At 39.4% G+C, this 27,497-nt stretch overlaps 1 protein-coding gene across 2 annotated transcripts in view; it reads left to right on the top strand.

Annotated features, from left to right (window-relative positions):
* LOC149469993 (C4b-binding protein alpha chain-like) overlaps positions 1-27,497 on the top strand; it is a 114,807-nt gene that overhangs the window by 25,687 nt on the left and 61,623 nt on the right. For both annotated transcript variants that reach the window (XM_089668331.1, XM_089668332.1), the window contains exons 3-7: positions 222-413; positions 591-687; positions 17,382-17,461; positions 20,841-21,020; positions 22,515-22,694. In XM_089668331.1, coding sequence (XP_089524457.1) covers positions 222-413; positions 591-687; positions 17,382-17,461; positions 20,841-21,020; positions 22,515-22,694 — 729 coding nt within the window. The remainder of the gene's footprint in view (positions 1-221; positions 414-590; positions 688-17,381; positions 17,462-20,840; positions 21,021-22,514; positions 22,695-27,497) is intronic.

Here is a 27,497-nt window from a genome sequence, read left to right on the forward strand (position 1 = left end):
TTAAAAAAGTAGTGCATGCAATACTTTTGGTGCAGTGCAATTTCAGCCCATTCATTTTGAATAGGCTGAAATCACACCGCACAAAACTGCATGTGAATCATACAGGAATGCACAGCCTGTGCCTGTGTGATTCAGATGCGGGCATGGTCTGAATCGGCCCTAGAAGTTGAACAAGTGGTGAGGGTCTCCTATTTCATCTGTCTGTTTTATCTTTTGTTTAGGAGATTGTGGTTTACCGGATCGACTTGATTATGCAGAGCCTAAACCAGGGACTGTTGATCAGAATACCTTTCTTCATAATGCAACAGTATCCTATGATTGTAGGCCAGGTTATGCACGGATTCCTGGCAGTAAGAATTCAAGAACATGCTTAGAGGATGATACATGGTCTACTCCTGAAGTATTCTGCCAGCGTAAGTATACCATTTTTAGTTTTTTTCTTTTGTTTTTTTTGTCTGCTTTATAAAAATAATGGTATGGAAATCTTACAGTGTACTCTTGTAATTTGCAGTATTCTGATTGAACAGCTTGGCAATAATAATTGATTTTTTTTACACAGTAGAGTTTGAATTGATATATTTTATTGGCAGGCAGATCATGTGGAAATCCAGGAGAAGTAGAAAATGGAAACATGGAGGCTACAGACTTTTTATTTGGATCTAAAGTGACCTATACATGTAAAGAAGGGTAAGTCTTAAAATTGTCTTGGTAATAATAACACTTTAAAGATGCTCTAAGGAATTTTTTTTTTTTTTTTGTAAGACTTGATTCATGCAGTAACTGCTTTACATGTTTTTGTGACATGTTTCAAAGGTACACAGAGGGGCCTTTCACAGGTGAGATCTGTCTGCTATATAAAAAGTGTATATATATATATATATATATATATATATATATATATATATATATCTCCAAGTCCATCAGGCCATGTAGAAATTTTACATTTGTGTCTGGTGACCGGACTCGAGGAGGGAAGATATAGGCATATTCAAGTCTGCATACATCTGCCCATCCATAGGAATTACTTGGGTACATTTCTCCATGGATGAAAAATCTGAATGGACACACATATCACAATTCCAATAGGCACATAGGTACTAAATAGTAACATCCATTAATAAAGTAATGTTATATTTTAAGGATGGTGTTTTTGGTGCCTTAATAGTCAGCCAGGTTTCTAATATTTAGTTTGTCGTTATTATCCCTGTAAATGTGTAATTAGATGAGTATGGTAGGTCCCAGAAGACTACAGGACCATTCATAAGGTGCAGCGCTACTCGTGCAGGCGCAGTGGGCATCCGGCTGTAAATCTGCAAGCTGTCACAGCTGGTTGCCTATATAAAAAATGTCAGCACTCGGGAGAAAAGACGGCCAGTGAAGCTGGCTGTGGTGAGGACACCACTGGATAGAGGGACAGGTGAGTGTCTGTTTTTTTTAAAAGTCAGCAGCTACAGTTTTTGTAGCTGCTGACTTATTTTTTCACATTTTGACTGGACAACTGCTTTAAGTGCCTTTTTATTCCCCCTTTTCAAAAAGAGGAGAGACAGTTCCTTCTGGCTGTTATTGGGAAGATAAGAAAGGAGCCAGCTGTTTATGTTGAATCAGGCTGGTTTTACAGCTCACCTGGCAGCCTGCATTTCTGGTGAGTGTGCAGTTCACTAGACCAGGTGTCTTCAAACTTTCCAAACAAAGCGCCAGTTTACTGTTCTTCAGGCTTAGGAGGGCCAGGCTGTGGCTGGTGGGAGTACAAAATGCCTAATGTCAGTAAACAATACCTCATTGGTTTCAATGGAAGGAATAATTTCCCATTAATGGTGTCAGTGGGAGGTATGGTGCCCCATCATTGTTAGTGGGTGAATTTTGCCTCATCATTGGTGTCAGTGGGAAGAATGGCGCCCCCTCATTGGTGTTAGTTGGAGGAATAGTGCCCCAAGGGCCAAATTAAAGGTAAGCAAAGGGCCGCATCCAGTCCCCGGGCCGCAGGTGGGAGACGACTAAACTAGAGGATGGTGTGTCACTACACATTGGAAGATATACTCATGATTGGAGGCGGTGGTGGACACACAATATTGTTGTACTTTGAACTTTTTGCACAGAGACATGTTACATGTTGGATATTTATCATTTATCACTAACTGAATTTTTTATATGCATTGAAAAATGGGAGGACTTAGTTGCATGTTCATACAGTATTTTAAACTTAGACTTGGTTGATCATATGTTCAATAAAATGTTTATCTTTGGCACTGCAAAACAGAATATCCATTATTAATGGAAAATTTTTGCAGCCTTTTCTATATCTAATAAATATTTATATTGCCATAATGCATAAATGCTACTGCAAGCCACTGTGTATAATTTGCTGTAAACATACAAAGCCAGAATGATGGGTAATAGTGCACTTTTTTGCTTTCTGTAAACAGGCAGGAGAAACGGCCCATTTGTTAAGCAGCTGACTGTGTGATTTGAAGATGTGACTTATAAGAAATAATGCATATATGTCGTTTTTCAATAGCTCTTGGGGAACAGTGCATTGCATGTACAGGAAGTTGCTGTTTCTTAGAAGAAACCTTTTATGACAGAAATAGGAAGGATATCCGTTTTCTACCTCATGAAAATGCTGGTTGCGTGGCTGTTAAGACTTTTGTCATAAGTTGAATAGGCAGATAAGGAGTTTTAAGTCTGATTTAGGATAACATTGATCACATAGGCAGCTGCCGGCTTCCAAAACCCAGTCCTTTTTTATTATTCAGGTCAAACAACAAACCATTGATTTGGTAAATAATTTAGTATTTTGAAATGGAAGAGCTAATAATGACCAAATAAAATGTGGCATTTTGTTTTAATGCTAAGATTCCATGTGACTCCTGTAACCCCCACCTTTTAATTTTTTTATTTGTCTTCTTTTCCCTTATGTTTACCCTCCCCCTTCCCAATCCCAACATATTGCCTTTTCTTTTCTCAACTTTTTTTTTTCGTCTGGCAACCTTTTCTCGCTCTGAATTAAATGTACCAAATCACTCCCTCTTCTCATCCTAAGCACAATTATGAGCTGACCCAAATACCCTAGCTACCCACATGCCTCTAACAGAGAGCTCCAACCTACCCACAGCTTCCTGTTATGACCTGCATTACAGAAACACACCCCAATGTTGGGTGTGTGTGCTTTGAGATTTATTCTGGTTGTCCCCAGAAGAAGAAAGTGGAAATCTTCAATTGGGAGGCACCTGTTCCAGGGATAGCTCTCTGAAATGAGCAGTCTCTTCATTTTGGGAGATTTTATCTAACTGCCTGTTGCATCTCTAAGATGGGAAGCAAAGGCAATTTTCCCCAGTATTACTAATAGTTTAATAACTTTTCTATCTGTTAAATTCTATTCAAATCTACAAAAACATTTTGTCGATTAGATAATTTTAAATCACATTTTTCTATTTATCTAAAGTATAAATATAAAATACAGAAAAAAATATATAGGCACAATATTAGCATACTATTAAAAATGTGCTCAAGTCAATGAGTGGCAAATGGGCACTAGGAGCAGTTGCAAGCACTGGCTTTCATATATCCTACGTCTGTGTACATAAGTGATGCCAGGAGCCTGAAATCTCCGCTTTCGCTTCTGCTTCCTAAGGAACAGACTCGGATCAGAGGAAACTTCGTGTCAAGTACATGTTTTATTTACCCTCCACAAACCACATATATGTGCTTATATTCACAGAGTAAGACCATATATTAACAATAATACACATCCTCACTGCTCCCGAGTATGGGGAAACCACATGTGTAAGACTTTTTCACAGGGTAGCTACACAGAGGAGCCCAAAATCCAAGGAAGCACCTTCAGGCTTTCAAGGTGCATAAATTATGCATCTAATTTCCATACTACCTATCACATTTTTGGAGGCCCTGGCCACCTCTGTACAAGTGGTCAGGGAGTCCATATAGTGTAGTGCAGTTTCACCTATGGCAGCCCCACTTCCTATAAGCCAAGCAAGCCTAAGTTACTGGTATTGTGGATGCCCCCAGGAATGCCATGTTCACTGGCCTGGTGTCTTGCAGGAATGTAGCCAGCACGATGTGCTGATAGTTTAGGCTGCTGGCAGAGACGTGGTCATCAAACAGGCAAAGGATCAGTCCAGGCAGCAGGCAGAAATGTGGTCAATACACAGGCCAGGGTTAGTGCAGGCAAAGGCAATGCTGCAATGTTGCGGCAGTGATCAGGAACAATATGACTGGTGCAATGGTAATTGAGGACACTCAGTGAGTGGCAGTCATTAGGAGATACTGGTGCAACGGTGATTAGGGACACTGTGAGTGGGTGGCAGTGGTGAGGGACACTGACTGGTTGTGGCGGTAGATTGTCACTATTGTGACACTGCACTTGCTGAGGCAACTGTATGTTTCAAAAAAAATTTTTTCTCATTTTACAATATGTATTAAAAAAATGTTTACATACTCTCTCCAGTGCAGTACAGTGTCACCACTGTGTGGGGATGGTCCAGGTTTATTTTTTTTACACTCTGATTGCTTATTACAGTGATGGCCACTGTAATAAGCAATCAGTAAGACTGTCCAAAGGTTTCATTCATTTATTCATTACAACTATAATGTTGTGATTGGTCACAGCTATCACACAGTGTGGTTGGCCCTGGTACTATGTGATCGCTGTGACCATTCACAGAGATCACACAGTAGTAAGCAAGACATCATGAATGACAGCTTTGTTTACTACTGTAACTGTGATCGCTGTGATTTGGTCAAAGTACCAGGGTCATTCATAGCAGTCTGGTACCGTGATCGGTAATCGGCTGTGTCCAATGAACATAACAGATCTCCCCACTGCACTAAGTGTGCAATAGGGTTAATATCCATGGAAATGCTGGAAGATTGGTCAAAGTAGTGGAAACTGCAGTTCAGTGATTCTAAATGTAAAATAATACCTAGGGCCTAAAAATCACTTGTTGGGTATAGTATTGGGGGTACAGTGCTGGCCAGCACTACAGAGAAAAAAAGATTTAGGAGTACTTTTTTTTTTTAGATTGCAAAATTAGAAAACCGTATGGCCATGCAGTGGGAAAAGTGATTAGAGTTCTAGCATGTATGGCTAGAGCGGTCACCAGCAGGAGGAAGAAGGTCCTGATTCCTCTCTATACATCATTAGACCTCATTTAGAATACTGTATCCAGTTCTTGGGACCTCACTTACAAAAAGATACCTGTATATGTATAGATGGGCAACAAAAATGGTGAAAGGTTTGAGGGATAAAACTCCCATCAGGAGAGACTTCAGCCTAGAGGAAAGAAGGGAAAGGGGAGACCTGATTGAAACCGTTTGATCACATCAAGGGGGTGAATGAGTTTTGGGAGAACAGTATTTTCAATTTGAAGCCAAGATCAAGAACATGGGTCCTATGAAGATTGGGATTGAGCTGTTTTTCATTGTTTTCTTATTCTGAATCACAATCCTGCGCAATGTGGTTTGTCTCTTTCGGTCAGCTTTAGGTTCTGCTTATCAGACGACAGTTTACCAGAAAAAAATGTCATCATAACTTTTGAAACTGTACCTTGCGACACGGCAAATAAATTCGCAACTTCAGTCACAGAGGCACCATCTAAGCAGGCACCAACAGTTTGTCCTCTTTGAAGCTCAGTTAGCTCTGACATGAATCTGTATTACTAGTAGTGCACGCAGTGAATGACAAAGTGAGGGTGAGTTAGCTAGTTGTATCATCAGACAGTAGAAGCAAAAGAGTGTTAGAGAATGCAAACAATGTCATCACTTTCACACCTGCAAATAATGTAGTGTTTCCCTTTTTTGTGTGTGTATGTAATAGGTTTACACACCCTTGTTAAAATGTCAGGTTTCTGTGATGTAAAAAAATGAAACAAAGATAAATCATTTCAGACCTTTTTCCACCTTTTAATGTGACCTATAAACTGTACAACTCAATAGAAAAACAAACCAAAATCTTTTTGGGGGGGGGAAGTAAACCTAAAATAATATGGTTTCATAAGTGTGCACACCCTCCTATAACTGGGGAAGTAGCTGTGTTCAGAATTAAGCAATCACATTCAAAATCATGTTAAATAGGAGTCAGTACACACCAGCCATCATTTAAAGTGCCTCTGATTAACCCCAAATAAAGTTCAGATGTTCTAGCAGGTCTGTCCTGACATTTTCCTAGTCACATCCTACAGCAAAAGCCATGGTCTGCAGAGAGCCAAAGCATCAGAGGGATGTCATTGTTAAAAGGTATCAGTCAGGAAAAGAGTACAAAAGAATTTCCAAGACATTAGATATACAGTGAAGACAGTCATCATCAAGTGGAGAAAATATGGCGCAACAGTGACTTTACCAAGAACTGGACATCCCTCCAAAATTGATGAAAAGACTAGAAGAGAACTGGTCTGGGAAGCTGCTAAGGGGCCACCAGCAACATTAAAGGAGCTGCAGGAATATCTGGCATGTACTGGCTGTGTGGTACATGTAACAACAATCTCCTGTATTCTTCATATGTCTGGGCTGTGGGGTAGAGTGGCAAGACGGAAGCCTTTTGTTACAAAGGAAAACACCAAAGCTCTGGCTAAATTTTTCAAACACACATCTGAAGTATCCCAAAAGCATATGGGAAAATGCGTTCTGGTCTGATAAAACCAAGTTTGAACTTTTTGGCCATAATTCCAAAAGATATGTTTTGGTGCAAAAACAACACTGCACATCACCAAAAGAACACCATACCCACAGTGAAGCATGGTGGTGGCAGCATCATGCTTTTGGGTTGATATTCTTTAGCTGGAACTGGGGCCTTAGTCAAGGTAGAGAGATTATTTAATTTCAATAATTTTTATTGAATTTTTCAAGGATAAACATGGGTAAACAAGGCAAAAACAGGGAAAGGGTAAATGGTTCAGTCATACAATATTACAATAGACAAAATAAGATTGATCTCTTTGTTGTAATTCTGTTCTTGGATGGATGAGGTGTTGGTCTTGTTTTAGCAATATCATCAGAGGTATTCGCATATATTTGATGAACTTTTTTTCTGGTGAGATTTTGGAAGTTATTGGGGGGGGGGGTATTGTGGGGGAGGATAGGAAGGAGGGGGGAAGGATCTTAACTGGGAGATTGAGGAGGTGCCAGTCTTGGTATGGGATATGATTTCGTCTCTTAAAATGTCATCAGTGTTGTATAGAACATTTTGGGTGTTTTTAACCATTGGGTCCACTGGGTGTTGAATTTGTGGTAGGAGGAAGAGTTAATTGCGGATAGTTTTTCAATTTGACATTGGGTGTTTAAGGTCTATAATTAATGCAGTGATTGAGGGGATATTATTCGTATTCCATAATCTAGTAATATTCATTTTTGCTGCAAAGAGAATGTGAGTAGTAATTGTTCGGGAACATGTGGGGAGTTTCTCTATTCCAATGTGAAGTAATGCCAATAAGGGGTTCGGGACTATCGGAGATTTGTTTATTTCGGATATTAATTGGAATGTAGTATTCCCAAATGATCGAAGTGACTTGCATGACCATAAAATATGGATTGTTGAGCCTAGTTCGCCACAATGTCTCCAGCATGTAGGAGCATGTTTCTGATAGTAAATCGAGTGTTTGTTTAATCGGGGTCAGGTACCATTGATGGAGTATTTTTAGATATGACTGCCAGTGGGAGCTACATCGGGTAGCTTTATAAGTGATGTTGAAGGTATTTTCCCAGCATTTTAAGGTGATTTGGGTTGAAAGGATTTTTTCCCAATTTGGTTAGGGAGGTTGTTTGTATAGTGAACTGTGAGTTGATGAGGTGTGCATAGAAAGTGGAAATACCTTTTACTCGGGTATTGGAGTCTGGTGAAAAAGGTGTAGGCTGTAATTGGTAGGATGGTGTTGTGGGATAATTTATTTGTATGTAAAAAATGAGCGATTCTTAAATATGTAAAATTTTCAGTAGTAGGAATATTATATTTGGTTTGGAGAGATTGGAAGGAGTGTAAAGATTGGTTGAAATTGAGATCTGCTAATTTAGTTATTCTTTGTTTTGTCCATTGAGATAGGTCCAAAGAAGGGATGTAGAGGTGTAGTATATTGGTTGGAGTAGGTACATGTTTAATATCTTTAAATTTAGTGGATAGAAGGTCTCGCCAAGCTTGCAGGGATGCTATAATGCAGGGATGTTTTAGGTGGGGTTCTATGATTTTGGATGGTGGAGACAAGAGTATAGTTTGGGGTTTAAGTGGTTGGAAGGGAAGGGTTTCCATTATGGACCAGATTTTTTCCTTCGAAGGATTCCACCAAAAGTATACTTGGTCTAAGAGGGCAGCCGTGTAGTAAGATTTGAGGTGCGGGAGTCCTGCTCCTCCTTTAGTTGTAGGTCTTATTAACAGATTGGTGGTACATCTTGGTTTTTTCGAGTTCCATAGGAACTTCGTTAGGATTGATTGTAGTTTAGAGAAGAATGAATTAGGGATTGGTAAGGGGAGTGTACGGAATATGTATAAGATTTTGGGTAAAATATACATCTTTAGTGTTGCTACTCGGCCTAATTTGGAGAGTTCTGAGGTGCGTAGAGAGCTTAGTTCTTGGGGTAAGTTTTCAAGCAGTATTTTGTGGTTTGCTGTGTAAAGGTGGTCCATTGTTGGTGTAAAAGGTAGTCCATTGTTGGTGTAAAAGGTAGAGAGATTATGAGCAGATCCAAATACCAGTCAATATTGGCACAAAACCTTCAAGCTTCTGCTAGAAAGCTGAACATAAAGAGAAACTTCATCTTTCATCATGCCAATGACCCAAAGCATACATCCAAATCAACAAAGGAATGGCTTCACCAGAAGATTAAAGTTTTGGAATGGCCCAGCCAGAGCCCAGACCTGAATCAGATTGAAAATCTGTGGGGTGATCTGAAGAGGGCTGTGTACAGGAGATGCCCTCGCAATCTGACAAATTTGGAGTGTTTTTGCAAGGAAGAGTAGGCAAAATAGTCAAGATATGCCATGCTGATAGACTCATACCCAAAAAGACTGAGTGCTGTAATAAAATCAAAAGGTGCTTCAACAACAAAGTATTAGTTTTTAAGGGTGCCCAAACTTATGCAACCATAGTATTTTACTTTATTTTTACTTCCCTCCACCTAAAAGATTTCAGTTTGTTGTTCAACTGAGTTGTACAGTTTATAGGTTACATTAAAGGTGGAAAAAGTTCTGAAATTATTTATCTTTGTCTCATTTTTATACATCAGAAAAACCTGACATTTTAACAGGAATGTGTAGACTTTTTCTATCCACTGTATATAATATTATTATGGCAGACTTGATGGACCACTTGCTGTTTTTTGTATGTTTCTAGAACATAGAAACAGGACAGCTCTGAATATCAGATCAACTTTTTTTTTTTTGTCACAAATAACAAAAACACTCAACAGAATATTTCCCAGACCAACTGGGAGCAAAAAAGGAAGCGCATTTTTAGGATTCACATATACATTAAGGTTTCTGAAGGGCCCTGACAAATTGAATGGTGTGCCGTAACATAATGGGCATCAGTGGACCTAAAAATATGCATTACTGAACAAATAGGTGTAAATAGGGCCTTAAAGTAGAACTGAAATAAGATATCCAGAATTTTTAATTTTAAAGCATAACTGAAGGCAAAATGTTGTACCTTTTTTTTTAACCAGTTCAAGTCCGGACGCTTTCACCCCCTTCCTGTCCATGCTAATTTTCAGTTTTCGGTGCTATCACACTTTGAATGACAATTGCGCAGGCATGCAACACTGTACCCATATGAATTCTTTAGCATTTTTTTGAGACAGATAAAACTTTTATTTTGGTGGTATTCACCACTGTGATTTTTATTTTTTTTGCTATATAAATGAAAAAAAAGTCCAAACATTTTGAAAAAAGTGTTTTTCTTCTAAAATTTTGCAAATAATCTTTCTTCATAAATCTTGGCCAAAATGTGTTCAGCTATCTTTTTAGTAAAAAAAAACATATAACCCAAATTAGTTTATAACCAAAAATGATAATTTTTCAAAAAATGTTGACTTTTTTTTAATATTATTTGTTTTTTTTTTAATCATATCACCCTAGCAGTACAGTGTCACCATAGTGACACTGTACTACTTGTGGGGGGGTGAAGATTTTTTTTTTATTACACCCTGATTGCTTTTACACCCATAAAGGTTGTAACAGCAATCATTTCTATTCCTCTCTGGCTGCATTCTTGCAGACGTTGAGAAATACTGTGTGAGCTGTGATTGATCACAGCTTGTCACATGGTACAAGGCTGCTGTGAATAGCCTTGTACCATGTGACCTCTGTGATCATTCACAGATTTCACTAGCAGTAAGGAATGATGTCAGAAGTGAGCGGGCACCGGATCGCGGTGCTGCGCACTCCTAGGGAGCATGCACAGGCAGGAAAGCCGGTGGACGTTTATAAATGGCCACCCGCTCCTGCACTGCTCCAGTCCGTTTTATATACATATATAAGTGGTTAATCAAACAGTACAAAGCTCTCTTCCTAATGAAGGGGCATCCTCACTCCTAAGAGTGGAGTGACATCTGTTACTGTTTGCCCTTTGCTGGGTCACAAATATCCAAGACCTGTAGGTTTTATTGATGGATTCAAAGTGGTACAAAACAGAATAAAAAGAGGTACCCTCTCACTGCATTCATCTCCCAAATTAACCAAAGACTGTTCATCTTTTGTTATTGGAAATAGTTGTATCAGTACCCCCATAAGATAGGCCTAACCCGCTTACCTCTAGGTCCATACATTGTATGGACCTGCCAGCGGAGCAGAGGACGTTTTACACTGTGTGTGTGTGTGTGTGTGTGTGTGTGTGTGTGTTTGTATATCTGACAAGCCAACTGCTGGCTGTCAGATGGAATCGATCTGACAGCTGGGCAGCCGACTGATCGCTTCCAAACCCCATGATAATGGAGGCCCCTCCCCCGTTGCCCATATGTAGACCTGGGACCAGCATAACAGGTGCCACTGGGTAGAGGAGAGGGAGCCGAGTAGACATGCGCCCACTCTCCTCCCCTTCTTGCTGACCCGAAAGTGACATGTTTGACGTCACTTCCAGGTCCTCCTTTCACTTTCCGATCAGCACTGTATTCGATTTATTGGAGGGCTATGGAAACATCCGGGGTCTTTTAGAACCCGGATGTCTCATTAAAGAGAACCTGTCACCAAAAAATCATTACATATGGGACTTGTTCGTTATGTGAGGGGAAAAAAGTTTAAGTAAAAAAAAGAACGAATGAATGAACATAAATGCAAACGGAGCCTACAAATGAAAACATAATTTATTGCATTTGTGTGCCCTAAAATTAACTTTAATGTGTTTTTTTTTACTGAAATTTTGCATTTCCTAGACCTTCGCACTAATATTGTGTTAGAGAAAAAAATGGTGGTAGTTCCAATTTTTTTTATGTAAGGTGTCTGCTTTCAGAAAATATGCAAGTTTTTGGGGGTTTTATGCAATCTTCAGGGCTAAAATAATTTTTTAAACGTGTGCAGTATATGCACAAATGGCTCTGGCAGCAAAAGGGTTAAAGGATTTTATTTAAAACTGTTCATTGTACCAAAGCACCAACAGGAGTATTTGTCCTATTCTGGACTTAAAATATCTGAACAAATACCTTCAAATTCCCAAATTTTTCATGGATTTCGCAAAGTCGGCAATTGACTCTCTGAGAGAGGGAGAATGCATAGTATCCATAGATATACAAGATGCCTATCTTAATATTCCCCATTTATCCACCTACATAGTTACATAGTCTGGCTGAAAAAGATAAAAGTCCATCTAGTTCAACCATAAAAAAAAAAGTTATAATCCTATACCCACAGTTGATCCAAAGGAAGGCAAAACTAACCAGTAAAGCATGATCCAATTTGCTTCTGCAGGGGAAAACATTCCTTCGTGATCCCCCGAGAGGCAATTGGATATTCCCTGGATCAACTTTACCTATAAATGTTAGTATCCAGTTATATTCTGTGTATCTAAGAAAGAATCCAGGCCTTTTTTAAAGCAATCCACTGAGTTGGCCAGAACCAACTCTTGAGGGAGTCTATTCCACATTTTCACAGATCTTACTATGAAGAAAACTTTCCGCATTTGGAGATTAAATCTTTTTCTCCAGACATAAAGGTGCCCCCTTGTCCTCTGTGACCTCAGCGTGAATAACTCTAACCCGTGTTCACTATATGAATCACTAATGTATTTATACATGTTGATCATATCCCCCTTAATCTCATCTTCTCAAGAGAATAAATTAATTTCCTCTAATCTTTCCTCATAGCTGAGCTCCTCCATGCCTCTTATCAGTTTGGTTACCCTTCTCTGCACTTTCTCCAGTTCCCCAATGTTCTTTTTGCTAATTGGTGCCCAAAACTGAACTGCATAACCTTGCATTTTCATGTTCACTTTTTTGTGTCATACCAATACAAACAAAAGAAATAGAGAGAAAGCCAAGCTGACACATTTCATGCAAAACTCCGAAAATGGACTGGATAAAATTTATTGGTACCCTCAATTTAATATTTGGTAGCATATTCCTTGGAAAAATAACAAATCAATCGCTTCCTGTAACCATCAATGAGTTTTTTACACCAGTTTTTTACACCTGCAATTTTGAACTACTTTTCTTTTGCCAACTTCTCCAGGTTTCTCAGACTGGAAGGGTTCCTTTTCCCAACTGCTGTTTTGAGATCTCTCCACAGATTCTCTTGGCTTTTTTATATTACTGTGTCAGCAGTGGGGTTCTCTTGGGTCTCCTACGATAGCGTCCCTTTTCATTCAGATTGTGACATATAGTGTGAGCTGACACAGTTGTACCTTGTGCCTGAAGTCAGCTTGAGTTTGTCTGGAAGTTGATCGAGGTTCTTTATCCACCATTCAAACAATCCTTTGTTGCAATCTTTTATCAAGTTTTTCTCTTTCTTCCATGTCCAGGAAGATTAGCTACAGTGCCATGTGCTGTAAACGTCTTGACAACGTTGTGCACAGTGGACACAAGAACATTAAGATCTGTTAATTGATACTTGTGAGTTTAATTACAAATTACAGGAGCATCACAAATTGGGAATGCAATTATTTCTTACAATTTTGAGAAGGTGCCAATAATTTGGTCCAGTTCACTTTCAAGGTTTTGCATTGACTATCAGATTTGGCTTTGTTTCTCCACTTTTTTGTGTCGTGCCAATACAAACAAACGAAATAAACAGAGTGTTGAAACATGACTGTATATGTGTTATCATTTTTTTTTTTTTTTTTTTTTACGGAACTTTTTTTTTCTTCCCATCACATAGGGATTAAAAAGTCCCCTATGTGATGATTTTTTGGTGACAGGTTCTCTTTATTAGACATCCAGGGTCTCCCTTGCATGCCACTGAAAGTAATGCAGTGCAGATCGCACTGCATTACATTTATTCCCAGCCTCGATGGCCTGGGACACTATCAGGGACCCGGAAGTGACATCATACACATCACTTTTAGGTCAGGAACACAATAGAGAGGAAAGCAGACGAGTGTCCTTCCTCTACCAGACTGTGCATACTATGCTGGTCCCAGGCCTGCAGATGGGCATGCGAAGCCCGGGATGCATAGTGAGTGGGTGGGGGGGGGGCACTTTACTTGCGTGTTTGGAGGCATCCAGGCAGCAGCAATCAGCCACTTACAGGAAGCTTTATTTTCGTAGTACTATCCTTCTTTGCCTGGTGTGAACACAGGCTCTACAGTCCAGAGATTACTCTGTGCCCCGTATTGTGGCCTTACTACAATCATGTCTTAACTAGAACTATAGTGTGCATTAAGCATACTAAAATGACTGGATTTGGTCTTGTCTGTTCTTTTTTCAAAGACCTCTAACTTCCCTTTCACTTGTAAAAACCTTTCTTCAAGACGTATCTCACATTGAGTCCCCATTGCAGCACCCTTTGCATCCTTGAGATCCCAACTTGGTTCTCTCTGCCCTGCAGAAACCACCCTTTAAGCCCATCTGGAATGATTCCTTAATGAGCTCTTCTGGAAAAATACCCTTTTTGGTTGCCATCACGTCTGTCTGGTGTGTTTTGACATGGCTGCTCTCTCTTGTAAGGAGCCGTTCCTCATACTTCACAAAGACAAAGGTGTATAATGCCCAAGACCATCCTTTTGTTCTCAAGATGGTATCCGTTTTTCACCTCAATGAGGACGTAGTCCTGCCATCCTCATGCCCTGCCCCAAACCATCCATAGGAAATATCTTCCTGAATGTATTCAGAGCCATTAGAGTCTACTTTTAAAGCTACAGCTTTGATCAGACAGAAACCATATTTGTCCTGTCCTCAGGATCTCATAAGGGACACCCTGCTATCAAATCCACCATTGTAAAATGTATAAGAAATCTGATCACTAGAGGACAAAAATCTATGCTTTTACTCGCCTATTCCACCAGATTGGTGGGCATTTCCTGGCCATTTCTTCACCAAGCCTCTGTATCCCAGTTGTGTAGGCCTCTGTTCATACATTTTCAAAGTTCTGCCAGGTGTATGACCAGTCTTCTGCGGATGCAGCTTTCAGCTGCAAGGTTCTTACAGCAGCATTAAGTTGAGTCTTTTTCACCATTGTTATCGGGCTTCTTGGCACAGTTCTGTTTGTTGTTGCTTGTTCTTCTCATTCATTGTTTGGTGACATTCCAGGTTCTAGTAATACCTTGCCTGTGTACACTACTATACAGTTAAGATAAGAGGAATTTTGACTTTTACATGTAAATTCATATCATGGAGTACAGCACACAGGCCATCCTCCCCTCCATTCCTAGATTACTTTGTGTTGCTTGCTGAAACAAAAAACAGGACTCGCATAGTGGGGTAGGTCAATAGGGAAGGTGCCCAGTGGGCATGTCTTCAAAAGCATGCCAGTGTCCAATTGCCTGAAGGTACAAGCCTTTAACCACTTTCCTACCGGGCACGTATACCCCCTTCTTTAACAGGCCAATTTTCAGCTTTCAGCGATGTTGCATTTTGACAATTGCGCAGTCATGCAAGATTGTACCCATATGAAATTTTTATCATTTTTTTCTCACAAATAGAGCTTTCTTTTGGTGGTATTTAATCGCCGCTGGGCACTTCACTTTTTGCGCTATAAACACAAAAAGTGCAAAATATTTGAAAAAAAAAAAGTTTTTGTTTTTATTATAAAATTTTTCAAACAGGTAATTTTTTCTCCTTCGCTGATGTGCGTTGATGAGGCAGCACCGATGGGCACTAATAGGCGGCACTTATAGGCAGCACGGATATGCGGCACTGATAGGCAGCACTAATGAGGTGTCACGGATAGGCGGCACTGACTGGCATCACTGCTGGGCACTGACTGGCACAACCACTGGGCACTGACTGGCAGCACTGGTGGTCACAGGTGGGTGGCACTGGTGGGCACATGTGGATGGCAGTGCTGGGCACAGGTAGGTGGCACTTCTGAGCACAGGTGTGTGGTACTGCTGGGTGGCACAGGTGGGCGCACTGCTGGGCACAGGTGGGTGGAATTGGTGGGTGGCACTGCTGGGCACCGATCATCAGGGCACTGATCATCAGTGCCCTGATGATCGTACCGATCCCTGCTCTGACAACTGCCGATTCTCGGCAGTACTTTCCTCACGCTCTGACAGTGTGAGGAAAGTGCAGCCTGGAACCGGCAATTGCATTTCCCGGTGATCAGCATGTCATTGGACACGTGGTAAAAGGCTGCTGTGATTGGCCTTTTACCACATCACGTGATCAACTGTGTCCGTAGGACACAGCGATCACGGAGATCGCCGGGTGCGCGCACCCGGGGGCGCGCAGGAGAGCGCGTTCTGGGAGGACGTCATATGACGCCCCCCCCAGAACTGGCCAGACGCAGTGTAGCCGTCATTCGGCTATCTGCGGTCGGCAAGTGGTTAACCTAGCGTCTATAATTACTTTTTCTTTACTGTACTCCAAGATTTGGGATCTACAGAAGTCAAAATTCCTCTTTTTTGTTTATTTTAGATATAGTGGAGACTGATTAGAACACTTGCCATGTTTTTATTACTTTCTGTGTCCTTGTTAGGGGAGTTAACTTTCTCTATTTGTTCTGGTGACCCTTATCATTGAAAGTGAATGAAAATCCAAAATTTTGAGTGTCCACAGAACAGGAATAGAGGGGAGTCACACATGTCTTTCAGTTGTGAACAGAATAAAATCCTGACTTGATCCTGATCTAAACCTGACCTGAAACGCTAAGCAATTACTTTGTGAGTTACCTGTGAAAACGGAGCTTCAATTCACAGCGCACATGTGTGAATCCACACTGAAATGTATTGATATAGAATGATATTCAAAATGATAAGCTAAATTTGTCTTCATCTCTGCTTTAAAGGCGAATTCCAGGTATGTATGTAGCATACCTGCCCTTTGCCCCTGAAAAATGTAAATATCCCTGGAGTGGATAACACTAATCTAGTGATCTCCACTTTCTTCCGGGTCCTTTGCAGAGTGGCTACCCTGCTGCATTTTAAACATAGGAGGTTACCTGCTCGGCATGAACTCCGTTCCAAGAATATTTTTTGGATGAATGTAAAGTCTGATTGGCACCCATGCTGAGCAGCCGACCTCCTATGTTCACAATGCAGTGGGCTAGCTGCTCAGCACAGGACCTGGAAGCAAGAGACGATCAATGGAGTAGCAGTGTCTACTTCATTAATTCTTGGATTCCAGGGCACTGGCTTTGCATGGTATATGCATTATTACATTGTTCCAAGCTGGAATATATATATATATCTCTATATCATGGTATATGCACTATTACATTGTTCCAAGCCGGAATATATATATATATATATATATATATATATATATATATATATATATATATATATATATATATATATATATATATATATATATATATATATATATATATATATCTGTACATGTATCTATAAAATATGCATACCTAGCATTCCTCTTTAAAACTGTTTCTGAAATGAAAAATGACATGGTGACTTTATATATCTTTGCAATGTTTTACTACTTACGTTGTTTATTCTGTTACTGATTTTTTTGAGGTGGAAAATAGAACAGAAATACTGATAGCTGCTTTTACCGATGTTATAAAAGTGAAGATCATTACCTTAATATAAAGTGATTCTCTCCTTTCTGTATGAAAGAACAAGCTATGACATCAGTTCTCATCTGCTGCATAAATCGGCTAAAGTTGAATGTCTGGGCTCCTGACCTGACCTTTAAGTAATCCAGTAATGCTTTTATGTGACAGCCCTACAAAATGGTACCTTTTGTGACATATTACTGAACAATATGCAGTATATTTTTTATCTGATACTATATATACACAATTTTTTTATCCTTCTGATTTATACCTCAAGGTTTCGTTTATCGAGTAGACGAAATTACAGAGAATGCCAGGCAGATGGAATGTGGAGCAATGCTCTTCCTCAATGTGATGGTAACTATATAATCTGCATTTTCCACTGTTATCCTAAGTATGCACACTTCTGTGTAGTATACAGTATACTGTACATTTCTATGAAATTTAATTTTCTTGTGACTGAACTACTTGTTGGTAGTCACCTCCATGGGTTTAAAAGCTTTAAGGCATTTATGTTTCCTACAAACCATATGGTCAAATCTACGAACACCTTGCACATAAAAGCATGAAGTTAAAGTTCACCTTTACATAAATAATAAACGCACATCTTTTTGCAAGTAAAAAGATGCGCTCCCGCGGTTTATTCAAACTACTTTTTAAAATGTGACAGTGGGTGCGGGGAGAGGAACCACTGTCCACTGCCAGGAGGGGTGATAACCATGCCTGCTGTTCTAAAATGGTGGCGGAGACTGAGGGAATATCGGGCCGGCCACTCCATATTCACTCCATAAAATGCACAGACATTTCCCCCATTTTTTGGGGGGTAAAAAAGAGTGTCTTATGGAGCGAAAAATACGGTAGTCCAAAATGTCATACCACTTTTATTCAGTGGAGCAAGCTCTATTGTGCTTTGAAAGAGCTATGCGGCCTCTTTTGTGTAGAAAAACTGTTCTAAAGCTAAACCACAGTCTCTAATTCTTGGCCTATCAGCTTTAGAGAGGGTTTCACATGATGGGTTTTTTTTTTTGGTTTTTTTTTTAATTCTGTATGTACAAGCATGGCATCCAGCCTGACACTTTCAGATTGGTAGATCTGAAAAGAATAAGGATTGTATAGAGCAGCCTTTTTCAACCAGGGTGCCCAGATATCCTGCCATGCTTTCACGTTTCTTCAGGGGTGCCTTGGCAAAATGTCTAACAATTGCCCAAAAATTGTATACAAGCTAGCTGTGGATCGAGCCTGCATTACAACTTTCTACCTGCTGGCATCCTAACAACCAATGACATTATCGGTTGATAAGGAGAATGTTGGGCAACTACACAGTATGCTTGTTTGCCCCTCCCCTGCCCTTCTCTGTTAGCACTTGGGCCACAGTAACTGAGGGAGAGCACCAGTGTGCAAAGGTGTGTTTGGAAGAATAAATCATCTCTAAGGTTTGGTGTCCAACGTATGTGGCTGTTGCTGCGATATCTGAAACTGTTACAATAGTTTTTTACATGTTAGAATGGGGTGCCTTAAGATTGTCCATAATTTTAAAGGGTGCCACGACTGCAAAAACCTTTTAGAAACACTGGTATAGTGTAAAGATCACCTGTTGTGAAATATCATTCTGTACAAAATTATAAAGTAAATATATGGTAATGATGCTCCTATTTAATCGCTTCCTGCCCAGCCACTGTACATATACAGCCACAGCAGCATGTTTCCCTAGTAAAACACACACTGCACATTATGTTAAACTGCACACACTTAACTCTTTGAGTGCCCCGGTTGTTAACCCCTTCCTGCCCAGTGTATTAGTGAAGTGTCAGTGATTTTTATGAGCACTGATCACTGTATCAGTGTCATTGGAATGTCAGTGGCAGTTCCCACCCAGTGTCAGAATGCCCGCCACAGTCCCGCTATAAGTTGTTGATCGCCGCCATTACTAGTATAAAAAGAATAAAAATTCCAGTGTGTGTATATGTATGTATATATTTGTATGTATGTTTTTATATATATATATATATATATATATATATATATATATATATATATATATATATAATATTTATTACATACACACAGTATATATACAGCCTATTGTAGATGCTATAATTTTTGGGGGGATTTTTTTTTTAGCAAAGACATGTAGCAGAATACATTTTGGCTTAAATTTATGGCAAAAATATATATATATATTTTTAAATTGTTGATCTTTTTTTGTTTATAGCGTGAAAAATAAAAACTGCACAGGTGATCAAATGCTATTGAAAGAAAGTTCTATTTGTTGCGAAAAAAAGGACATAAATTTAATATATGTACAGTATTGCATGACCGAGCAATTGTTAAAGTAATATAGTGCCGTACCCCAAAAAATGGCCTGGTCAGGAAGGGGGGTAAATCCTCTGTAGGTCAAGTGGTTAAGGGGGAATATTATCAACATTTATAAATGCATAAGTGGTCCATATATAGTGAACCACTTATATTCACCTTAATGTTATCAGGACCAGGGGACACTCTTTACGTCTGGAGGAAAAGCTATTTAACCTCCAAATACAGAAAGGCTTCTTCACCGCAAGAGCTGTGAAAACGTGGAATAGGACTCCCTCAAGAGATGATTTTGGCCAGCTCATTAGATTATTTTAAAAAAGGCCTGGATTCTTTCCTAAATTCACATAATTTAACAGGATACTAATAATTATAGGTAAAGTTGATTCAGGGAATATTAATTGCCGATCGGGGGATCAGGAAGGAATTGTATTTCCCCTGCTGTAGAAAATTGGCTCATGCTTTGTTTTTTTTTTGTTTGTTTTTTTTGCCTTCCTCTGGATCAGCTATGGGTATAGGATAATGTATATGATGGAGGCTTTCGATTTGTATGTTTTTTTTTTTTTGTTTTTTTTTTTTCTGTTTGTTTTTCTTCTCTGTGGGATGAACTGGATGTCAGTTTTCAACCAGATTAACTAATACTTACATTTGCACTGTGCATAACTTCAAAAGCAGAATAGATATTGGTACAAATAATGAACACAGCCTTTTAAAGCCATCTTGATGTGCACTGGGCATCTGGATGTTCTCCTATACATATTGCAAATCCCTAATATGCCCAGACATGTGTAATGGTAATGCGTAATGTGTAATGCTCTATGTGTAATGGTAGGCCATAAGGTTTGATTTTTTTTTTTTGTTTTAATAAAATCAATTTTTGCCAAAATACCCTGGATATGAAATATTATTGTGAAACAGCTGTGTGGGCGTTTTTTTGTTTTTGTTTTTTATTTTTTTCATCTGTTGTGTGTTAAGCTGGCCATACGTTGATCGAAATTGAGCTGGTTCAGCAGGGACAGTGCCGAATTTTGAACCATGTATGAGTAATCTGGTTGTACAGGCTTTACTGAGTCTTGCTCTGTGCATCAGTGGGCAGGCAGCAGTGAGGAGGGGCCAGAAGAGGCGGATCGAGGCTACTCTGCAAAACCCTTGCATTGACAAGGTAAGTATGTTTGTTATTTAAAAAAAAAAAATAGCTTTACAATTGTTTTAACCCAAGCACAGGTTTTGGTACAGCTGCACATCTTGAAGCTATTCTATGGGCCACAAGGTTGAATAAAAATGCATTCGTGCTCAGTGATTTTATAGACATAATCTCTGAAGTTTTGATAGGCCATGCTTACATAAGTCTGTTGTGACTTTCATGTTAAAATTACGAGAGAACTTTTTTTTTTTTTTTTTTCTAAATATGCATTTTCTGTTATAGCTATACTATGTGCTGCACCAGAATCACCAGAAAATGGACAATATGAACCACTGAGGGATGAATACAATTATTTGGATTCTGTAACATTCTCATGCACAAAGCCTTTTGAAGTTGCGGGTCCTCATTCTATAGCCTGTACTGCAACAGGGGAGTGGAGTTCTAATTCTCCCACATGCAAAGGTTAGAAAAATGGCATTTTTGAGCTTGTGTCACTGTATTTTTGCCTGGGATCTAGATTTTTAGAGGTTTGTTAGCTTCAGAAAGAAAAAGGTTAAGGTGATTGTGACCATATTAGTTCACTTGTAACTATACAGTTGCATACTGTCTGTGATACTTTTTTATTATATTATTTTTTGCACAAACAACCAGGAAATCTGAACGAGTTCTGTCTGTATTCAATTTGGTTGGGTGAGTAGGGGCCCAAGTGACCTTTGATGTCTCTTTAAGAGGGCCTACCACCTATATTCTTGGCATTCTCCTTTGTGATATTGATAAAGTTTAAAAAAAAAAATTAAAGACCCCCTCTCCCATGTGCACGCACAAAGAAATACAAATGCAGGCATATGGCAAACAGGATTATGTAAACAGTAATTGCGCAACACACATTACATATTGCTAAACACACTGTAGTGAGAGGAATCATTATTTATTTTTAATTCCAAATTGATGAACTGTATAGGTTTTTAAAGCCACACGCAGTTTGAAGTCTTCACATATTTTGGTATCTTATTACTTTATCTTTTTTTTTTTTTTTGCAGAAAAATTTATTTTATATATAACATGCAGTGCTGAAATGGACAATATTCATTGAATATTGTCCATTTCAGCACTGCATGTTATATATATTGTATTTAGAAGGTTCTGAGGTTAATACCTTTCATGCTAGCTGCTCCATCCACATAGATCTAGCGCTCGTTTTTCATATATATTTTATCTGTACGGAGAATTTATTTTGTTTGTGTGCCATAACTTGAGTGTATTTTTCTTTTCTTTTTTTTTTTTTACTGAAAATATGGGTTTGAAAAACTGTTGTACCAACATTATGCTACATCAATAATTGTAAATTATATTTATTACTGAGTCCTCTGCTTTCAGTAAATGTGTAATGTTTTGGGGGTTTTAAGCATGTTTTTATGTTCAAAATGCAAATGGCATTCAGTATGTGTGCAAATAAAAAAGGACATGGAAACCTTAAGGGCCCATAAAACCCACAAGAAAATAAAGAGGTATTGTAAGCGTGGCTGTGCATATTCTCTCTGTCACGGTGGCAGATGTGATATGTAAGTTGCAGACTGCAAATGAATATTCATCCAGTGACCGGGCAGAGCTGCACACAGCAAATAAATCAAAAGCATACAAGTTGTATCCAGAAGAAGCATCGCAACTCAGGTAGAGAAGGGAGGTGGCAGGCGGTTTGAGGGATTATGTATGTGTCTGTGCTTCACGTACACTCTAAATAGGGGTACAGCATGAAACATCATTAAAAAACTGGACTTGGCCTTTACCATTTTGCATACATAATGATTAGTGATCCTTATAGTTTTGTTTTTTGTTTTTTTTTATTTTGATAATAGGAAAATATGATGTAGTGCGGCACAATGCCGCCATTAATATGCTACCTACACTGACTTATCATTTTTTATTTTTTCTCAATCTTTTTCTCCTAATTCTTAGTTGTAAAATGCTCTGATCCAGATGTGAAAAATTCAAGAAGACTGTCAGGGTTCATTGGCCCATATACACTGAATTCTGGTATATCTTTTGAATGTAATAAAGACTTCGTTCTGAGGGGATCCAGATCAATCTCATGCAACATTGATAGTCAGTGGGTACCTGCAATTCCACAGTGTGAAAGTAAGTATACAGCACTGAAAAAAACGGTATGCTTCATTACCCTCTTTTAGGGTCAATTTACAGTTAGACCATACAATCTTTGTACAATCAGCTTTAGATTTACAAAGACTATGCAAAATAGGGGGGCCTAGCTAATCTATCCAATCAATTTGTATCCAGTCAGGCCCTTGCAATACATAGTTGTTGGTAGATCAGAAGGCGAAAGTACACAAGGGTTGTAATGTATACTAAAGCTGCTTTCACACTGATGTTTCTTTTGCGTGTTTAAACAAAAAAAAAAAAAAAAAAAAGGCAGAAGAAATTTGTGGGACCATGTATCCCTATGGAACTCTTCACATGGGTCTGTTGTGAGTCTGGTACATTTTTTAAAATCCTGCTTGCTGTGTTTTTGGTGCAGTAAAAAGCACCTTTCCATTGAAATCAATTGAAAATGCTGCAAAAATAAACCCGCGTTGCATTTTTGGGTGTGGGTTTTTTTTTTTTTTTTTAGCTGCATGTCCTGTAAAAAAAATGCACTGCAGGCGCAGTAAAAATGCATGTGCGTTTTTACCGCATCAGTGTGAAAGTAGCCTAAAACTCCAGCCTAGTAGCCTAGAACTCCAGTTTTAGTAAATCCGTTGTTGTATTACACCAATTAATTAATTTATTAAAAAAATTAATAAATAGATCGAAAACCTGTATATACAGAACCCAAAACCACCAACTGATCCCAAGGATGGCAAAAAGCCTTTATAAAGCGTGGTCTAATTTGTCTGGACAGAGATAAAAAAAAAAAAAAATGATCCCTTCCCCCAGATTATTGGATTCAGGTTCAATCACTTCCATTGTCACAGGTGTATAAATTCAAGTACCCAGGCATGCGGACAATTTCTTCAAATATTTGTGAAAGAATGGTTTGCTCTCAGGAATTTCCTTGCTACTAAATATTCCACAATCAACTGTTAGTGGTATTATAATAAAGTGGAAGCAACTCATCCATGAAGTGGTAGGCCACGTAAAATGACAGAGGAGGGTCCGCGCATGCTGAAGCGCACAGTGCACAGAAGTTGCCAGCTGTTTGCAGAGTCAATATCTAAACACCTCCAAACTTCGTGTGGCCTTCAGCGTAGCAAAACAGTGCGTAGAGAGCTTCTAGGAATGGGTTTCCATGGCCGAGCAGCTGCATTCAAGCCTTACATCAACAAGTGCAATGCAAATTGGTGTAATGCACACTGCCACTGGACTGTAGAGCAGTGGAGACCTGTTCTCTGGAGTGACGAATCACGCTTCTCTGTCTGGCAATCTGATGGACGTGCCTGTATTTGGCAGGTGCCAGGAGAATGGTACTTGCCTGCCTGCATTGTGCCAACTGTTAAGTTTGGTGGGGGGGTTATGGTGTGGGGTTGTTTTTCAGGAGTTGGACTTGGGGTGGAGGAACTTGATTGTGTGGAGGAACTTGTATTGTGATGGTGTATTTGGATGTTGAGCTGTTCCACCAGACATATATTGTTGAAGCCAAATAATTTAATTTAGTCTCATTGACCAAACAACCTTTTTCCATGTGGCCTCAGAAAATAGAGTTGGAGTCTTCCCAGCTGTAGTCAATTGGGTGTGTGTGTGTGTATATATATATATATATATATATATATATATATATATATATATATACATACACACACACACACACACCCAATTGACTACAGCTGGGAAGACTCCAACTCTATTTTCTCCACAACTTTTGCCTGCCATTTTACCTGGAAACACCTGAGAGCTGTTTTAGATGTGGCATGGATGCTGGTACCTATTTTCATGTCTTTTGATTGTGCCCCAGATTACAATGCTACTGGAGGGAAGTAGTAGTCACCATCAACACAGTGGGTAATTTCTCTCTTTCATTTGTTCCTGCCCTCTGTTTTCTTTGGTCTTGTGTAGGGTGTGGTGGCCACTATACATGCTATACTTTGTCTTCTACTCTGTCTATTATGCCAGGAGAGAGATTCTTCCAGGAGAGAGGTGGAAATCTCCTTTCCCTCCTACAATGAGTAGCTGGAAAGCACCAATTAACGTACCTATGCTAGCAGGAACTATCCTAATAAATTTGACAAAATCTGATGTTGATAATGCACACTTGCGAGATATGTCACACCATCGGGAGACCTGGCGGTGCATACAGTGTTATGCTGCTGTATCTACGTTCATTGTAAGCGCAATTCATTAAAGAATTAAAGCGGTTTTGATATTACTAAACTATGGCATCCCATTCTCTTCTTTAACTCCTCTTTGTTGAGCGCATTCATTCTGAAGCTAGATGTCCATGGCCAGAGTATGTGATGCTTCTGGGCAGCAAGGTATTATATGGTCTCTTTGTAGGATCTAATCCTGTGGTAAGGAGCCTACCTAACTCTTTAGTGAAGTGGTCTGGTGGCACTTTCCTTTCTCTTGGCTCTACGTTTGTGTTTACTTCCCTCAGAAGCCTATTACCTTTGGGGACTTTTTTTATGAATTCGGACTATTTATAATTTGATTTCTTTGGATTTGCTTCACTTCATTATTGTCTTTTTTGCATGAATTGTTGATTAACTGGAGAATTGTGGATTTTTATTTGTTTGTGATGAATTGGAATTTTTCACTTATTTGTTTTTCAATATTTGCTTAGAGAATTGAGAACTGTTTTTTTTTTTTTTTTTTTTTTTTCTTTTTGTGAATTTTGGATGAATTGGAGTTTTTATAGAATTTACATATTTATTCATGCGCATGTAATTATGATGGACTTTTAAAGGGTTTGCGCACTTATTTATTGATTTAATTTGTGTATGGCACATCATGTATCTGGATTGATTTATAGAAGGGCAGCACACCTATATAGTGATTTAAATTTTGTGTAGTACATCCTGTATCTGGATTGTAATTTTAGGTGCAGCAGTTCTAAATGTTTTTGCACTTTTTTCTCATAGCGCAGGATTATTTTTTTAGTTTATTAAGATTATATCTAATGTCTGGCAGCCAGTGGTTACTGGGCCATTGCCTTACAGCAACTCTTTCCTGCACACCTGATCTTTTTTTATTTGGTTTACTAGATAAAGACTATTGGCCACATTATACTAGCATATTCTTGCGAGAAACGTTGATGACTTGCAAAGCCATAGCTTTTAAATGGGTGAGTCCATTCTCTCCTATTTAGCCCAGTAGAAATCATTGGTCAGTGAAAAAATGGGAATAGGAGTTTTCTGCTAAAACTCCATAATATTTGGGGGATGTGGGGGGAGGGGCCTGAACATGGCATCGGCAAGGTGCATGTTCTAGGAGCTCCCAAGGACCGCCTGGAGTAATGAGGAGGAAAACTTAAGATCGGTGAGGAATAATTACCCTATCTTCCCTGAGTGAGCCCCCTACCCTGTGGTGTTGTGAGTGGCGTCGGTGAGGAGAGTGTGCCAGGAGAGAGCTGCGGAGAGGTAGATCCCTTACGGGAGCAGAGCGGTGGATGTTGGGAGAGATCACTTGACCACCGCGGAAGAGCACTGGGAGACGCCGGCTGCATAGGAGAGGAAGCGAACGCGAAAGGGACTTACAGACCCATTTGATTTCCCCTCCCCCAAGTTGGATCATCTTTGACTACTCTGTAAAGGAAGACCGTAGAATACAGCCTGTGCAGAACTGGACACCCCGGATAATCGCAGTTGGTGAAGCAGCAGAGCAGAGGAAGACTGAGAGGAGATGGTGTAAGGCCCTGTGGGAAGTGGTGAGTCCAACATAATTGTTACCAGTATTGTTACACGTTAGAGGTGGTTGGGGACAATTATTAAAAGGAAAAGAAAGCCATAAAAGGGGTCACCAGGGGGTCTGTAGGAGTTAAAAAGAGGAAAAGAAGATCGTTTGAAGGAGTCCTGACTGAGGAATCCAGAGTGTCATTAGTAGTGTCCAACCTGAGCCAAGTGGAAAAAGTTTATATATGGATACTAAAAATACTGATGAACAGGAAAAAAGCCTACAAATGCCTACAAAAACTGAAATAGCGGAAATGTTTACGAAATTAGAATACTGAATAAAGAGCAGTAATACACAAAGATCAGGGGCAGGTTTTATCAGGAGTGGAAGCAACTGAGGAGAAACCAGATAAACACGCCCAAGTAATAACTAATCTGGAAAAGCAATTGGAAGAGACTGTTGTATAAGGTGGAAGATCAAGAGAATAGAGATAGGAGGAACAAGTTGAGGATCCGGGGTCTACCAGAGGCACCCCAAGGAGAAGATCTGATGGAGATAATGAGGAAAGTGTTAAATCCATTGCTGGACAAATTAGAAACAAAGCAATTGATAATTGATAGAATAAACAGAGTGGGGCAATCCCATAAAGAGATGTGATTCCATTACTATGAAGATAAGGCAAACATTTGGAAGTAGATCAGAGGGATACCAGCAATAAAAAATATGAAAAATAAATCTGCGGATATAGCATCGGAAACAATGGCCAGAAGAAGATCTTTGAAACCACTACTGGAACAGATGAAAAAACAAAATTAACAATATAGCTGGGGGGTTTCCAGCTTTTTTAATCGGATGGAAGTATGGACGCTCCGCTAGACTGAGGTTCCCAGATAAGCTACAGGACTTTTGGAAAGACTGGAATTACAGATCGTGGGCATTCCAGGATGGACAAAAGGGGCAAAAGAAAAGGTTGCGATAGAGGGAGATGGCAACCAATTCCTAAAAAGGGGATGCAATAGAGATAAGAGGGGAGAAGTAGGGGAAGAGTAGCGGGAAAAACTATGATTCTAAAAGAAGTGTAACCTGTCTTGAGGGGAGGGGAGGGGTGGAGAGAGGAGG

Source organism: Staurois parvus, unplaced genomic scaffold, assembly GCF_062004578.1.
Source record: "Staurois parvus isolate SC_StPar_1 unplaced genomic scaffold, SC_StPar_1.0 ptg000056l, whole genome shotgun sequence".
Taxonomy (NCBI): domain Eukaryota; kingdom Metazoa; phylum Chordata; class Amphibia; order Anura; family Ranidae; genus Staurois; species Staurois parvus.